General features: G+C 35.0%; 2 protein-coding genes across 3 annotated transcripts; one reads left to right on the forward strand and one right to left on the reverse strand.

Moving 5' to 3' along the window:
• The first annotated feature begins 1,707 nt into the window (after positions 1–1,707).
• LOC110797252 (PLASMODESMATA CALLOSE-BINDING PROTEIN 4) lies at positions 1,708–5,088 on the forward strand. The gene is made up of 4 exons (XM_022002341.2): positions 1,708–2,188; positions 2,285–2,812; positions 3,539–3,719; positions 4,543–5,088. The coding sequence occupies exons 1-4, from the start codon at positions 2,125–2,127 to the stop codon at positions 4,733–4,735; spliced, it is 966 nt and encodes a 321-aa protein (XP_021858033.1). The 5' UTR covers positions 1,708–2,124; the 3' UTR covers positions 4,736–5,088.
• Positions 5,089–5,647: 559 nt separating this feature from the next.
• On the reverse strand, positions 5,648–11,359 carry LOC110797250 (nuclear envelope-associated protein 2). 2 transcript variants are annotated; one of them, XM_056843857.1, is made up of 6 exons: positions 11,063–11,359; positions 10,071–10,597; positions 9,640–9,743; positions 7,030–7,491; positions 6,832–6,933; positions 5,648–6,112 (listed from the first exon to the last, which is right to left on the reverse strand). In XM_056843857.1, exons 2-6 carry the CDS (start codon positions 10,285–10,287, stop codon positions 5,942–5,944), a joined length of 1,056 nt encoding a protein of 351 aa, XP_056699835.1. In that variant the 5' UTR covers positions 10,288–10,597; positions 11,063–11,359; the 3' UTR covers positions 5,648–5,941. The 2 variants fall into 2 exon arrangements, with proteins under 2 accessions (XP_056699835.1, XP_021858032.1); XM_022002340.2 differs by having other exon boundaries at positions 9,640–9,747; positions 10,075–10,597; positions 11,063–11,358.
• Between the last annotated feature and the right edge of the window lie 5,908 nt (positions 11,360–17,267).

Here is a 17,267-nt window from a genome sequence, read left to right on the forward strand (position 1 = left end):
CATTAGATGAAGAGATTAGAGCCTACATTAGGATCAGAAAGTAGTTTTACGTGTAGTAAAAATTTGAATGAGAGAATATCAGAGAAAAAAAAAAATTGAATGAGGAATTGAGGGTGGCGTCACATTGGTAAGATCAATTGTCATCTTAAAATAACTTTATGTAATATGATGCTGAAATGTTGTTTTTACACGTTATATTTTTAATCTTTATATTATTAAACTGTTATTGTTGAGAATTACATATTAAAATTAGATAAAAAAAAATGATAAGGCCGATGATTGTATTTGAGAGAAGGCGGAAAGTAATTGCGTAATTTGCGTTAATTCTTCAAGATATTTTATTTGTATCATCACCATTCGACTTAATATGGAATAGGCGGTAGGTATCCTAATTAATAGAATATCGCCTCGGATATGTGTCAATTTTGACCTAAATATGTTTAGAATAACGGGAAAATACTCTCGCGGTACACAAAAAAGCTTAAATCCCGGAGATTTATTTATCACGTATTTATTCAATAATTGAATCTATTAGAAATTTAGATCATTAATCTGTATGAGAAGCTTTAATTTTAACCTTTGTATAATCTTGACAAAATTTAACAAAATCAAACAAAGATAACAGGAGATAATCAATCATAGACAGTGGATGGAACATAATTTTGTCCTCTGCCCTTAAACCAAAATAATTTGATGTTTTAGAAACAATTTGCCTTTATTTTTAATTTTATTTTTGTCATTTTAAAAATCAGGTAGTTATTACTATTAATACTACGGAGTATGTGCTTTATTTATGATAGTGTTATCTCATCATCCATGTTAAATTACAAATTAATTTGGAGTTTTAACCTTGTTTGTCACACTCATTATACAACGTTCTATTTTTGTTAGAATTACCAAGGTGACAAACAAGTCATTTCATATGTTCATTTTTCAACTCGAATTAGTTTCAGGTAACAAATCATCTAATTAGGTGTGGTTTTCTTTGGGTCGTGTCAATTTAACAATAATGACATAGAGCTTGTCGTAGGAGAAGTTTGTGTTTTGAGTTTTTCACTATATCAAAACACTACTTATGCGTTACTCCGTATATTAGTATGTGACTATATTTTCTAAAAGAAAAGATAAAGGGTCTTACCTGACCAAGTTAACTCGATCCAGGTTAGCGAGTTAGATAGCTTTGGGATGAGAGGTAAGAAGATAAAGAGAAACCCTCTCCCAAAAGCTCCTAGTGGAGATTGAACACCCGACTTCTTGGTTAGAAGGTGAAATCTTTTCCTGTTTCCAACTAGGCCAAACTTAACTTGGTTATTCTGATAACGTATTGCAAATTTACAATCAATTATTTTAAAAGCTAACCACTAACAATTATTTGAACACAACAAACGCGTTGTACTTCATAGCATCTATTACAAACCGAGGGCGGAGAGGCCAATATCTGATATGTATTTCAAGATACATATCACCCCACTAAACGACAAAATAGAGATAAGACAAATCCGAGTAAATAAAAAATACTATGTGTAAACCCCAAGTGAACTTCGAGTACATCATACGTTTCCCATGCCTTTCTAGTTTCTAGTTTTTACCTCATAAAAATTACCACAATTTAGAGTTCCCATCACTCTAGCACGTGAAAACAATCACCTCTTTCCCCTTAGCCCCATGTTATACATGCATATGAGCATCATAATAAACCTCCAATCTACTCAGATTTCCTTTTGGTCCAATATTCTCATATTCTCTTTGAAAATATCAAACTTACATTTTTACATAATGCTCTGTATTTGATTCTTTATCCTCTAATGAAGAACATGCACCTTCATCTTTCATGACAAAGCATTTCTCTTTTCCCCCCTTTTTATTTCACCAATTTGCACCAAACCATATTATATGTCCCTTTCCTTTTTTCCCCCCACTTTATTATACCACCTTTTTCTTTATTTCACCCTTCATTTTCATTGTTTTTGTACTTGTATATGTTCTTAAATCATCAACATTTGATTGATTTTATAAACAAAAGTATATTACAACAAAATCATTTTACAAAATCCCAAAAACAAAAAACAAAAACAAAAAAAATCAAGTTTCTTCCAAAAACCCACCAAAACCCCTCATTTCATTATGGCTAAACTTGATTCCATTTACATATTCTTGCTTCTATCTTCTCTAATCATCTCCAAATCCGGTAAAGTACATTGTTATTTCTACAATTAGCAACTTAATTCATTGTTTCAACCTTCAAATTTTACTAAAAATGATTACTTTTTCATTTTGTTTGCAGGTGGGATTGAATCAGAAACACAAAGAAAACTACAAAAAGTTGTCAGAAGATTGGATGATAATACAATAACAAACCCAGCAAATTTCCCACCTTATACACCCACACCAACAATTATTACTGTCCCAGCTTCAAATCCCACCACCCCAGTAAACGACCCGATTCCCACAACACCACCAGCAACCACCACAGTCCCCTCCACAACCACCCCAGCTCCGCCCATCACTAACCCTGCTAACCCGGGAAATGTGCCGGTGTCGAACCCGCCGACAGATGGGTCGGGTACGGCGGGGGGAAGTTGGTGTATTGCTAATAGTGGTGCATCAGAGAGTGCTTTACAGAGTGGATTAGATTATGCTTGTGGGAGTGGATTAGCTGATTGTTCAACAATTCAAGATGGGGGTAGTTGTTATAATCCTAATAGTCTTGCTAATCATGCTTCTTATGCGTTTAATAGTTACTTTCAGAAGAATCCTTCGTCTACTAGTTGTGATTTTGGGGGTGCTGCTGTTATGGTGAACACTAATCCCAGTAAGTTTCTTGCTATTGGGTTCTTTTTTCTTTTTTGGTTTGTTAAGATTTGAATCATGATTTTGCATCATGAGTTTTCTACTGCCAGTGTCGATGCTAACTAGCTTAGTTGATCTATTGGGGGTCGTTACAAATTAGGTCGATGCCAACTAGCTTAAGATGTGTTCATTCACCTGATTTTTTTAAACTTATTTTAGTTATAAATTATATTAGGGTAACGTCATCTTTCATGAACTTATCTTGAACTTAATTTTGCGGAAATAAGTGGAAATAAGTCGAAAGGTCGTAGATAAAATCTCGTCTACATCAGTCCCTTTTGTGACACCAAAAGTAAAATGAGTGTCAATGAATTGTAGTAAGTTCCTAGCTAAAGGGTTTTGTCAGTGCCTTTTGTGACACCAAAAGTAAAATGAGTGCCAATGAATTGTAGTAAGTTCCTAGCTAAAGGGTTTTATTTTTGATAATTTTTGATAATTAAGAGATGGGTCATGATTTTTGCATCCTTTATTAGTGTTTACTAATCTTAGTAAGTTTTCAGCTAAAGGGTTCTTTTTATTATTTTAAGAGATGAATCATGATTTTTGCATCATTTATAAGTGTCTACTAATCAAGTTTTTAGCTAAATGGTGTTTGTTTTTTAAGAGATGAATCATTAATCTTGTATCAATTATGAGAGTTCAGTAATATCCTAGTATGTTTCTGAATTGTGGGAATTTGGGTATGCAGGTACTGGTTCTTGTATTTACCCATCATCAGCAACTGGAACCGGAACAGGAGCTGGAGGAGGAGCAGCTATGCCTTTATCGACAACTCCTCCGACAACAGAAACACCTTCCTCGACATTTCCAACACCAACAACATCCTCACCTGGGACTACAGGATTACCATATGGGAGTCCAGCATATGGGTATGCTATCTTATCCACTAACTAGTACTTATGTTGAAGGATTCTTGGGTGTCTTGTTTGTTACTTGTTAGCCTCAGCATAAGAATTTTCTGAACATTACATCAGCCGTCATTCTTTCGTCGTTAAAGTTCATTTGGAATAGTTTATAAGGAGGCTGGAGATGTTAAAGCAGTATATGCTCAATTCTTGCAGAAGTGGGAGACTCTGTTGAGGTATTGGGATGATGCTGATGTTGATGGAAAGTAGAATAAAACTTGCATAGAGTTTTCTTGTCAGTTTCTTTGATGTGTTTCTGATTCCTATGCAAAAGCTAAAACTGAACAAACGCCACAGTTTTGAGTGGGAAGGGATAATCCATGGCTTCATAATATCGATTGAATGACAATTACGTGGCTAGATAAACACGAAGCATGCAATAATCTTCAGTTCTGATCTATAATAGTAGGTTCCCTTTCTAAAGTAAAGTGTATTAACACAACTTTCAACCTAGTTAAAATTCTAATGTGTAGGTATCTAAAAAATGCCCCATCAAAGATCCCATATTTATTATGTTTGTGTGTGTGTTTTTCTTTTCATTTTTCCGAGTGTTAGGGTAAGGAATTCATACAAGGGGTGATAAATCCATCTTGTGCAAGAAAAAACAATCTGGGGTTGTATTTTTGGATATATTTTTTTCGTAATTTCATGACTAAAATGGGTGGAATTTCTTGCAAAAGAATATCCTTTTAAGATTGGATGGTTTCCCAATCTCTGAGATTGGTTATCATGACTTGAATTCATAAGGTTGAAGTATTAAACTTGTTCTCTTTTTATATGGTTGCAGCAACAACTATGGATCTCCACCGTCATTAACAACTCCAAGCAACCCGAATTCACTATTCCCTGCAAGTTACGGGCCTGATAGCCCACCTCTTGGAAACACTCTTCCTGCAGGTACAGCTAGTCTGCGACCCGACATCAGTTTCATCATCCCGGTAGTTTTCTACTTGACAGGAAAACTAATTCTGGGTACATGAGTTTGATTTCATTTCAGAAGGTTAACAAGAATCCTAGCTAGTGGCAAAGAAATATATGCTCTTGTACAGATCTGTTAGACCCACGAGAAGAGAACGGAATATGGTAGTGAGTTCTTTTAGGAGTACTTAAAAAGTTAGCAATCAGAAATCCAAGCCACAATATCAGTTGCCAGCATTATTCCCTTTGATAATGAGTGCAATTTTTAAGGAAGAGAGTTGTAATATGAGATGATCTAGATTAGGTTTAGCTAGATTCGTATCAGGCCGGTTAAAGATGTATAAAAGAAGAAGCCAGTTATTTGTAGATTCATGAGACTGTATTAGAAGTTAAAAAAAGTTTTCTTGTGCTGTTATTCTGTTCACTGTTATATACTTCTATCAAAATGATATAAAGTAGTTGCTTCAGAATCCTTTTGAAGCAGATTATGCTTAAATTTCTGGCTTTTGCAGTTGCATTTTTTCTGGTTATTAAACTAACACATTTCTGATTAAAGCAGCCTTCGATATTTTTACTGCATTTACTAACTTAGAGATTTTATCAGAGTGGTATTTGGCTCTGCAAATCAAACCAAGAGATATGCAGCATAAAATTCACATTGCAGTTTCAGGGATGGTAGATTGGTGAACTAGTAAGAAATAACAGGAACCACTCTTAATTTCAATATTATCACATCAAAACTGTCAACTTATGAAGTAATTAGACAAATGAAAATGGCCCCATCTTAATAATTAAGAAACATTTTTTAAAACCTTCGGTTACCACATGCTAGTTAGGTAGAAAACATGTTTTTTTTCTGATACCAACCTTTTGTTGACTTATTCATGAAGTTTCTTTGTTCTGTTCCTGCATATATCAGCAACAATCCAGCAGGGAGTAATTCTGAAATAACAACAAAATATTTGAGGCAATAATAGAAAACAGATGTTCTAATATTGATTGATTTCCCTCTAATTATATGTAATTAATCCTAAATTATACATTCATCTGATCACATGTTCGAGCTCCGGAATATTCTACTTATAGAGACATCAAAACGATGTACTCTGCCGGTGTACTAACTGTAAAATGAGGGTGAAAAAAGAGGCCCTTTTCGGGTTTTTTTTTTACAGATACTACCTCTCTAATTCTTCCTAATATCCTAAAACATGGATTCCTAGGATAGGATTCCCTTGCATTCTACAAAACTACACTTATAAACAAATATTTTACCGCCTCGAGAAAACAACCAAGACCACCATTGACATGGAAACTAAGATCTTGAAATTGGAACTTTCCCAGAAATTCTGCTTCTCATCACTCTTCGACACAACCTGGTGTTTCGTAGTAGCTAATTGATCCTTCAGTTCTTTTATAGCCTTGTCCCTTCGCTCCCCCATCTGCCAGGAACAGATAGAAAAATAGCATATTAATTACAAAGAACAATGTACACAACAGGCAAAAAGACAACTATTGTGTAGATCGGCACCAGTTTGGTAGTGGAAGTGATTCTGAATTCTGCTGAAAGCAGCATATTTTAGGCAATAATACAAGAGTATGCATAATATAATGTGCAGTACAGAGGACCAATATTCCTTTAGAAAAATAGTACTAATTGGAAGGATTCTGCAGTTCCAGCACCCAAATATTCTCCATAAGAATTAGTTGCAGAACAGATTTGGAGGTGTTTCAAACTTCTAACTAGCTTTTGAGCCCGTTCAATGAACAGACAATTAATTATATATTGGTTGGTAAGTCGTCTTTAAAGTGCTGATTTTATTGAGTGCTTGTGGTTTTAGTGGAAGCTATAAAATACTTCGTATAACAAACAACAAAAGAAAAAATTGAAAAGAAAAAAAAAACAAATTTATGGATGAAAGATGGAGGTGACATGTGTCATCTAATCATCTATGATTTTCCTTCTTAAATACTAGGTATAGATTTCCATAGTTATCGCAGGAAAGGTTTTCATTACCTCCTTCCCCGAATAAAACACAACATAAAAAGAAAGAATATGGGTGTTAAGAAGCATTTTTAGCATGTAGTTTGCAGACATTCACTTGGAATGCAGATTTAAAATGACTGAATTCATTGCTAGTAAGAGGACTTTGTAAATTACCCTCTGAAGCTTTCTTGTTTGAGAACGAGCTTCCTGGAGACAAAATTCTAATTTCAGAACTCGCTTCTTCAACTCTTGATCAGCCTTTCGATGCTTCTCCAACTATTTAGGAAAACAACACATCCAATTACAAATCAAGATGGCTAAACTAAACTAAATTTGTATAGATAAATAACAGCAAGTTACGGTGTATTGTACCTGAGTTTCCAATTCCTTGATCTTTAACTTATAATGTGCAGACAGAATCCTGAGTTCATCCCTTAATTTGGTAATTTCTTCATCTTTGGCAGATAAAAGCCTGTTTATGTTGTCGAAATTCTTTGGAGAGATATCGTCTAAGATCTTCCTCAATTCACAATCCTTATTGATGCCAGCTTTTGCCACGGCTTCCATGATATCTTGCTCAACTCTCATGACTTCATCTTTCAGTTGCTTCTGTGAATACTCCCTAACTTGAAGATCTTTCTGCAGTTTATCTAATTGTTCTGCTAGCCTCTTGACACGATCTTCGTGTTCCTTTATTGAATTATTCTTTTCATCGAGGTCGTTCATCAAAGTCAGACACTGCAGTTGGGCTGATTGAGCTGACGCAGCACTTGCATCTGCTGTAGCTCGAGTAATAGTGAGCTCGGTTCTAAGATCATCCAGCTCATGGAGGTACTATTTAGTAAATAGATATGCAGTTAGCATAAAATAAACACTATTTTATAATTTATATGAACATATGAAATAGTACAAAATAAAATCAAAGAGTGACAATCGCACAATAATACAGCATACAGACAATAGAAAGTGAACAAGATTGGAAGTGAAAGATGCCCAAATTGACTATAACCAATGCCAGATCTTAGACATGTTCATATTTCTCAAACTCATTGGAAGCTAAAGATAAAAATCAAACTATATCCAAAAAATCACATCTGATTCTCCACAAGAAAGTTTTCACAAGTTTAAAATGAGAAAGAACTGCCTCTGTAAATAGGAGTTTGGGTCACATTTACTTGTGAAGTGTTCACAAGTTCAAAAGCTTAACGCCAAATAGTCTAGCATTCATTTTCAAGCTTAAGCTACAAACCCAGGTAGCATAAGAGGCAGATTAACAAGGAAGACAGATATATTTTTTAGATATGGATGTTGAGAGGTCAACAACCAACTTGTAACATCCTTACTATCTTTAACCAGTTAGCAATAGTAAATAGGTTATTCATGAACTAATGAAAGTAATAAAAACATCTTTTCAAAGGGGATTACAAGGATTATATTCCTATTTGGCAATAAAAGGCTTAGTTCATCATTTGATGTTGATTCACCAGCTGATACAATCAGTAGTTTGTATAGGAAAAACTTAGTCAAAGTCGCTGATAGCTGGTAACTGTTAGAAACCTGATTGTACAAATGACATTAAGATATTGAGATTATTGCCACAATTCTTCTTAAGTGTCCTATTTCAGAAAATTTTGGATGAACTTGTCTACTGAATCTAAAAATTGTGATCCTCTCTTTTGAAAGTACTTCGATTCCCAGCTAGTATTTGATAATCAAAGGATTAAATTCATTAAACCTTAGCTCTACTGATCAACTGATTACAAACTTAAGTAATGTCAAACCTCAAAATTACCCCAATCCATGATTAAAACAAGAGACTTGACAAGTGAATATACACGAGACGGAAAGGATAAACATTCCACCCATTCACCAAGACACTAAATGTTGTCTAAATGGCCATCATGCATCAGCTCAATCAATATGCAAAATCAGATTTCCACAAATGTGTATACAACACCCTCACTATGAAATCTAATCTCAAATTAGAATATTATTCTTAACATAGTAGGGAATTAGACAGCAGTCCAAGAAGAAACATGCATCACTCCAACTTCTATTCATTTTCCAAGAAGAAATTTTTACTTAAAACTTAACCTAAACCCTTGAAATTCTAATTAACCACGGCTCTAGTTTCATCCACCAATATGATACATTTGTAAACAACAAACGCCACAGTATCTCGTCCTGGATAGACCTTGTTACTTCACACAAGTTAACAACCCACGTATCGCATCACTCGCATGGGCGTAAAAACTAGTTACATCATTGAAAAAGAAGGTAACAACTATTTGAGCTAAGAAAAGGACCAAGAAAAGGGAGACAATAATATAATATGAGATGATAATATAATGAGATAATTTTAGTACAGATTAAGTAAAAGGACCAAGAAAAGGGAGACCAGTTTTCACTAGATCATGACTCTCTCTTCCATGCTCCCATAATAGCTAAATATAATAGTAAAGAAATTCATTAACTTAATTTAATATAGGAAAAAAGAGAGGGACAAAAAAACTATACATAATACCAAGAAAATTACAAATAAAAGGCACAATTTCAAGTGCTGGCAACATTTTCAAAACGCACTCCAGGAGTAAAGACATAACACCTTGAATCAATCAAACCCACAATTAAAGTGAGACAATAATATAATATGAGATGATACCTACTTGGCAATTAGCTTTTAACAAATTCCACTATAAAACATTTAGGAAAAGCCAAAAGATGACTTGAAAAGATGAATTGATGATATTTGTAAGTTCAACAAACAAAAACACAACCACAAATTAACATTATTATAATTCCTAGTCAACACATTTCTTGAACTAACTAAACCCCAATTGTCCAGGAATCAAGCTAAAAGCATAAAACTTTGTATTATTCTTGAGACCCATAATACAAGAATCTGCAAATGGGGCAATTAAAAGCTTAACAAAAATGCAGAATCAGGAGAAATTTTGGGTTATGATGATTAATGAGTGGTACCTTTTCAGCATATGAAGCTGATGCTTGTAATTGCTTATTTCTTTCCTCCAAACTTTTATTCAATCTATACATCTCCTCTTCCATTCCTTTCGCCTTTGCTTCGGCTTCCTATTAAATTTCGAAAAAATTAACAAAGATCAGATCTTTTTTTCTTGATAAAATCTTCTATACAAATAACTAAATTACCCCAAATCACATAAAATTGATTCACTCGTAGTATAGTATACAATAAACTCGTTGTACACAAAATCCATTGAATTGAAAATCATATCCAACTCAAAAGGACCCCACAAAGCAAAAGTAGCCAAACTCAACAAAGAACAAAAAGAAACAAAAAGGGGTGAAATGATTTCAATTCAAAGTTAGATTGCCATGAACAAAATACAAAATTAAAGAAATAGAGATCCAAATCAAAAGAAAAAGAAAAACACATGCCTGTCTTGTTAGGGTTTCTTTAGCATAAGATTGCTCTTTGACAGCAAGCCGAGTTCGAACCTCCTTTAACTCCGCCGCCAACGACACCACGTTCCGTTTAAAGTTTTGTCTTTTCTCACTCAAATCCCTTAACAATGGATCTATTTCCCGGCCATTTGAGCTTGATGATGTTGAAGATGATGATGTGGGTCTCTCAGAAATTGAACCCATCATTATTTGAACCCAAAGAAATTAAAAATAAAGAAAAGAAACTCAACCCAATTATTTCAAAAGCTATAAATCATAATAATTCAGTTTTTTTTTAGAGTGATGGAAGAAAAATGGGGAGAGATTTATTTATTTTTTATGAAAAAAATGATGGAGTAACAGTAGAAGAAAGGAGAAATGAATTTCCCTGAAAAAAAAGAAGAAATGAAGAGTCGACGAATTAATTAAAATCTAAGGATGCATGTGAATTCGATTGCGGTAGTTGTTCTCCGCATTTAATTTTATCTTTTTCTTTATTGCCATAAATTCAACGTACCTGCAACAGCAAGGAAGAACGCCAGTTGAATTAATTAATTTAATTAATCACATAATAATATCAGAATCAAGATAGCTAATTTAATATTACTGTAATTGGAAAAACATTTGATTTCTAGCTTAATTTTTTATTTATTCTCGTGGCAATTAATCAAAACTCACTTCCAATTATTGATGCATTTAAGTTTGACTATGTGGAGACGGTGGAGTAACTAAAACCGAGTGTCGACGACCACCGTAAACCACCACTAATACGAGTGTCGACCACCGTCAACCACCACTAAAAATGTGTAATTTTGAAAAGAAAAAAAAGTGCTCTGAAAATTCTGGAGAAGAAAAAGCGCCGATTAAATTGGTTTGACACTTTGACTACGAAGAATACAGAATAAATCAAGAATACATACATGCAAGAAAAGCAGCGGAAATGACTGATGAAAAAGAGGAGAGAGAGTGAGAGATATCTTACCGAGAGAGAAAGCTCAAAGAACTACGAAATCTCTCTGTAAATTTTTCAAATTTCTACGATTAGGTCAGGATTTATCATTTCCGATAAGCAATCAGCTGAAAAATCGAAGTTGCAAAATTTTGAAAAAAATAAAATAAAATGGGAGAAATTAGGGGTTGGGATTGAAGAGACGTTTCGCCATTTTTTCGGCAAAGGTCCAAGATTTATGAGAAATGGGAAGTTGCAGAAAATGGCACGAGAAACAGCTGAGAGGAGAGAGAAAGACGAAAGTGCAGAGAGAGAGGGTGAAGTGACATTAAGGGGGGAATTTTGATTTTGAGATGTCAGCTTCGGGATGATTATCCGAAGCAATGGTTTGGTACAAGAGACAAAATTCGAACATGAGGGGTTTTTTTTTCCGGATATTTCATGAAATACCCCCGAGTTTTACCATAATTCACCAAACGCCCATCAAGTCTCAACAATTCATAAAATACCCCTCACAAAAGACTTAATACCCCAAGTACCCCTTTATGACGTCATCATCCTCATAATCAACCAATTACGATCTAATTATTCACCTAATCCTTAATTAACCCCCCCTAATCCCTAATTACCCCTAAGTCCCCATTAACCCACCCATTAACCCATTAACCCACCCACTAACCCACCCATTTCTTATTTTTTCTCTCTCCCCTTCCTTTTTCCATTAACCCACCCCCCCCTCAAGGATTCCGATGAGAGAGAGCTTTTTCCATGGCTGCCCCCCTTGCTCACTGCCATTTTTGTCTCCTTCTCACCTCCCCTACAACCCACCACCTCCTTCTCAACTCACCATCATCGACTCTCCAAATCTCCTCCATTATCTTCCCAATCGACGCCGTTGTGCCTCCTCCCTTCAGATCTTGCAGTGCCTCCTCCGCCGCGCCTCCTCCGTCAGATCCCGCTCCTCATGCTGCAACTCCGCTCTTTGTATTCTTCTCAAATGCCGCGCCTCCTCCTGTCAGATCTCGCTCCTTATGGTTCACCTTCGCTTGCCTTACTTTGCTCAAACGCCGCCGCCACACTCGTTGTCGTTCTCCCTCCGATGGAGAAGACGACGCCGGATTCTTCGAAGGCGATGGTAACAGAAATTTCTGGGCGAAGAAGGCGAGGGGATTGCGGTTCAAATCTGGGCGAAGAGGAGGCGAGTTTTGTCGGTGGAGGAGGCAACGACTTTAGGAGGTGGTGGTGGCTTCAATGGCAGAAAGGGAAGAAGGAAGGGGAGAGGAAGGGTCGGGAAGAAGCAAAAAAGTAAAATAAAAAAGAAAAAAAATGGGTTAATTATGAAAAATGGGTAAATGGGTGGGTTAATTAGATGTTAATTGAGTTAATTAGGGATGATGACGTCATAAAGGGGTACTTGGGGTATTAAGTCATTTGTGGGGGTATTTTATGAATTGTTGAAACTTGATGGGCGTTTGGTGAATTATGATAAAACTCAGGGGTATTTCATGAAATATCCGTTTTTTTTTCACAAGAAAAGGAAAAAAACTCTGGTGAATAACGCGCAAAAATTAGACTAAAACACACACTCAAACCTCACACGTACTATCTTAGTTTATAAAGTGGGCGCGTATTAAGTCTTTCGTGCCTCATCTACTATCTAGCGTATAACCCGAAAATTAAAATTATCGTCATTTCAGATAAACTAGAAAAAGGAGAATAATGAAACATACACTCAAATCTCATACTGCCTCAGTTTACAAGGTGTGTATGTGTCAAGCCTCTCGTGTCTCATCCACTATCGGGTCGTACCTACACGGGCCAAAGGAAAGTGATGTCGTGTCAGGTCAATGTCTCTCTCTTTCATAATTGAGGCTCATGCAAAGTCTGTCACACGTATTGTGTTAGATTGCTAGCGAATTCTCTTACTAACATTAAGATTTTGTTGTCATTGTTTAAAAAATAAGTGTATGGATCAGCCCATCATGCTTGTGTCGAGCTCGTGCCAAATCTCTAAATCGATATCTGCACAGTGCACAGTCAATGGCTTATCGTCGTGCCGGGTTTACAACGTGCCTGTGCCGTACTCGGACAGCCCGTTGTTGGCCCGGCCAGTGCCCAGCTGGACTCCTCTACCTTAGCCCGAACCTGAAGATTGTAGATTCGTATTTCGTAGTAGTAGTATTCAAATTTATTTTATTTTTATTTTTTCTTGGGAGATGTAAATTTGTTTGACTGACGTAGGGGGGGTCATAGCGCGGGAAAATACAAAATTTGAGCAATCAAAAGTGGGGAAGTGTGTTTTAAAATTTTCTCTCTCCTCCACGTGGATGTCATTGTGAGCTGTGACTGGTCAGTATGAGTGTGGGTCCCAGTATTGGTGAATGTTACAGGATGATCCATTTTGAACCATTTGGTTTATGGCTTATGAGTTATGATCGAGTGTTGCGTGTTTAAAAGTGGGTAGGGTTTTGATTTTATTAATTGGGGACGATTTGATTACGGCTGCTCAATCTTGTCTCATAATGGATGCGTATTCACATTTGATTATTGCTTAATTCACATCCTATACTAAGATACGCCACTCACTAAAATTCACATCTTTCTCTCTCGTTAATTACATTATCCGGGGCAAATGTGTACTAGCATAAGTAGCTAAGTATCTTTAAGTTAAAGATTGTCATTTACGGGTTTCACGATAGTTGCGGACTTGTGGGGTTTAATACTCGTAAAATTTTGTCTATACCTTTTTTGCGTATAATCATACAATAATTCAAATCTCGATCTAGATCCCAATAAAAGACGGTATAAATATCGGACGGTTACGAAAACTGACACAACCTAGGCATCAGGCGCACACATTACCATTTACCGTGCGGGTAGCTGAAGGTATCGAGTTGCTACTTTTTTTAAAAAGGTATAATTAATTTCATTAATAAAATATTCATAAGAAATCTACACTAGAAATCAAAACTAGCAAATATAAAATAATTTAATTAGATCAAATGAAATTCTAATTCGACAAGACCACGATGGTTGTAAATGAGATTGATCCGATAATGATGAATAAGGCCTCAAGTTGCTACTTGCTTAACGTTAATTTGTGATTTTTATTGCATCATTTGGTTAAGCTAGATTAAATTGCCACTTGCTTGTCCAATTAAAAGTGGTTGGCTAATGGTTCACATCTTATTTGATTACGACTATTACGATTTCGTTTGATAAAATGGGAATGGATTTAAATTTAAATAAATACTCGCACTTAGTTTTTTATTAATTGACATCTTTATTAAACTTCCTTTACCCACGCAAAATTTGTCAAAATAAAAATGTTTGTATTCTTCGTAATCGATCTTTCCGTTAGTAACATTATGTTTCACTTCTTATGAATAAACTAAAAGTAGTCTTTATTTTGTTAACCTTATTTCCACAAGCAAAAACAAGTTCGTATCAGATAAATCCGATAAAAGTAAAAGTTATCCACGTTCATTTACTGCTAAAATAAATTAAACTAAATTCAAGTAATTAAGTAAAATACGAGTGAATGTAGACCTTGTAGATCGGTTACACATTTGTTCATCATATATACACAATTACACGAGGTATTGAAATTATACTTGTAGATGTAAGTATTTTTTTTTGTGTGTGTTAGCACCCATTTCATCCTTAGGGCTAATTCGGATTCGGGGCGAGTTTTGGGTGGATAGGTTTTCAAATCCTTTCCAATTGTTGTTGCGGGAGATCGGACACGGGTCCTCCCTACCAAGTTCGACCCGATCACCACTAAACCAACAGTCAATCACCACTTGTAGACGTAAGTATGAATGTATTAAAATTCCACAAACATTTTTGAGATGCATAGGTTAATAATTTGGAGGAGTATCGTAACATAAATGCCTGATTGGCAATCCATAGTCTGTCAGTGGTCACCATAGCAACGTACCAAGGTTATCATTTGTAAATGTATTTACTCCATTCACGCCATGCACGACGGTGGTTGATTTAATACGGAGTACTAATTGTTAAATTCCCCGCCATTTTTTTACTTTGTTAAGGCTATGTTCTCTTCTTAAAATGGTTTGGTTATTTTACTTTCTAGTTTCATCTGATTATTCTAGTTTAGTGTCCGATCTTGTTTGATTTTCTTGATTCAGTCTGATTTTTTTTTATCTGGTTACAATGATTATCTTGTATGACGATTCATGTTAGCTGACCCCAAATCATTTTGGGACCAAGGCTTTGTTGTTGTTGGTCTAGCTTGTATATATTTTTATGAGTGTTTTTATAAACAATAAAAATAAGACGAAGAGAACAAAAACATTATTGTTTTCATACTTTTTAGGCTCTATTCTTTAGAGCTTAACTGAACTGAACTGAATATTACTGAAATAAACAATAAACAATAAACAATAAACAATAAACAATAACAACAACAACAACAATAATAATAATAATAATAATAATAATAAAAAAAAAAAAAATGTTTGGGCTCCCAATTGGATATCAATTGGGCCGCTAAGTCCAAAGCCCAAATGGCTCAAAACAGCAACATCAAACCCGCCACAACCAAAAGGGCTATTCAGCCATCAACCAAGGCCCAAGGCCCAATATCAATAAATGACCTATGGGCATTTATTATGCAAACAATATAAATAAGCCGTCAAGGCTCACACCTCAAGGTACGTCCAATTTATTGCCTTAAGACTACTCTTCTAGAGAACTTCTCTCTAGAATCCGAACATCGTTATCGGAGGGGCTTTCCTCGGAAACACCCCCGAAGCTAGTAACTTTACTATTGTGCAGGTGAATTCGGACACGACTCATTCAAGCTAGCAAGATCTTCAACACATTCAAAAATGCCTTCATTCGAAGCTCATTGTTCTATTCGCTTCAACACCGGAACAATAAATAATCTGGGTTGTCTGGCTTTGTACCGGGTCGAGTTGTGACTGATGCGGCTATTCGGAAGCGGGTCAAGTATGAAGCACGTTGCAGGGCCATTGGTTATGGCTTTCTTCCGTTCTCTTTCTCTTCTTTGGGGAGCTGCATGGACAAGGATGTGGGTGCTTAGCTGAAGTGGATTCATAATTTTTCTAGGACACAGGACATTGGGGCTCGTGCTGCTGCTCATATTTTCACTAGGATAGGTTTTGCTATATCCAGAGGAGTGGGGGCCCAGATTGTATCTCGACTTCCCACTAATTATTTGTAAAATGTTTGACTTTGTTAGCATTTGACATTAATAATAATAATAATAATAATAATAATAATCTAATATATATATATATATATATATATATATATATATATATATATATATATATATATATATATATATATAAAGGAGGCATATTTGCCGAATTATTAGAGCGCCACGCAGGATTATTATGGATTTCGACCAATGAAAAAATAAATTTTCTAATTTATTTTTGGATTAAAAAATTCCTTTGAAATTATAGCTTTAATCCAATACGAAATAAGAAAGACTCGATTAAAGATGATAAAAGATAAATTTTACTAGGAGTCACATAGATAAGTAAAGACTCGGTAAAAGATAATAAGAGATAAATTCTACTGGGCATTAACTACCATACCCTATGTATTGCTAATTAACTAACGTGCACGATTTTACCCCATAAAAAAAGTACGGGGTAACAAATTATTGCCTAAAGTTCTCTATCTATGTATCAAAGAAATCTGAATTTCAACTCACAACTAATCGTACAGATGTTATGCTATGTTTCATCTGAGTTTTGTTTCTATGTTTATTATATTTTGATTAAAGGTCTAAGTTTCCAAGTTTCATATTAATTTTGTTGCTTAGATTTTCTAATGTATAGGTTAAATTTTTATTTCGTTTTATTGATTATATTGTTTTAATTTAATTTTACTGATCGAATACAAATTCCACAAATTTTGTTAGATTTTGCAGATTTATCAAAGGAACATAAAATCATTGCTAGAAGACGAATATTTATTTTTCGTTCCTATTATTTTTCATTCTTATTGGACTAAATTTCAATGTAACTCCGAATTACTAGTTTCCTACAGTTTAAAAGCTATGATTATAATCACTTTTATAAAATTAACCATTTACCCTACAAGTATATGTGAGAGGACAAATTATGGTGTTATTTTTTGGACTTATAATCCTTTGATCATATTTTGATATATTTGTTGCACTCTAATGTTTGACAAGTTATGGTGAGTTCGTTTGACTCGTGGGCTTACTATTTGAGCA

The sequence above is a fragment of the Spinacia oleracea genome, chromosome 4, assembly GCF_020520425.1.
Source record: "Spinacia oleracea cultivar Varoflay chromosome 4, BTI_SOV_V1, whole genome shotgun sequence".
NCBI classification, from domain to species: domain Eukaryota; kingdom Viridiplantae; phylum Streptophyta; class Magnoliopsida; order Caryophyllales; family Amaranthaceae; genus Spinacia; species Spinacia oleracea.

Coding starts and splice junctions, on each gene's coding strand:
- LOC110797252 (XM_022002341.2), top strand. CDS start 2,125: ATGGCTAAACTTGATTCCATTTACATATTCTTGCTTCTATCTTCTCTA. Junction 2,189..2,284: donor TCTAATCATCTCCAAATCCG/GTAAAGTACATT, acceptor TTTTGTTTGCAG/GTGGGATTGAATCAGAAACA. Junction 2,813..3,538: donor TATGGTGAACACTAATCCCA/GTAAGTTTCTTG, acceptor TTGGGTATGCAG/GTACTGGTTCTTGTATTTAC.
- LOC110797250 (XM_056843857.1), bottom strand. CDS start 10,287: ATGATGGGTTCAATTTCTGAGAGACCCACATCATCATCTTCAACATCA. Junction 9,744..10,070: donor AACCCTAACAAGACAGGCAT/GTGTTTTTCTTT, acceptor TTTAATAGGAAG/CCGAAGCAAAGGCGAAAGGA. Junction 7,492..9,639: donor CAGCTTCATATGCTGAAAAG/GTACCACTCATT, acceptor TTTACTAAATAG/TACCTCCATGAGCTGGATGA.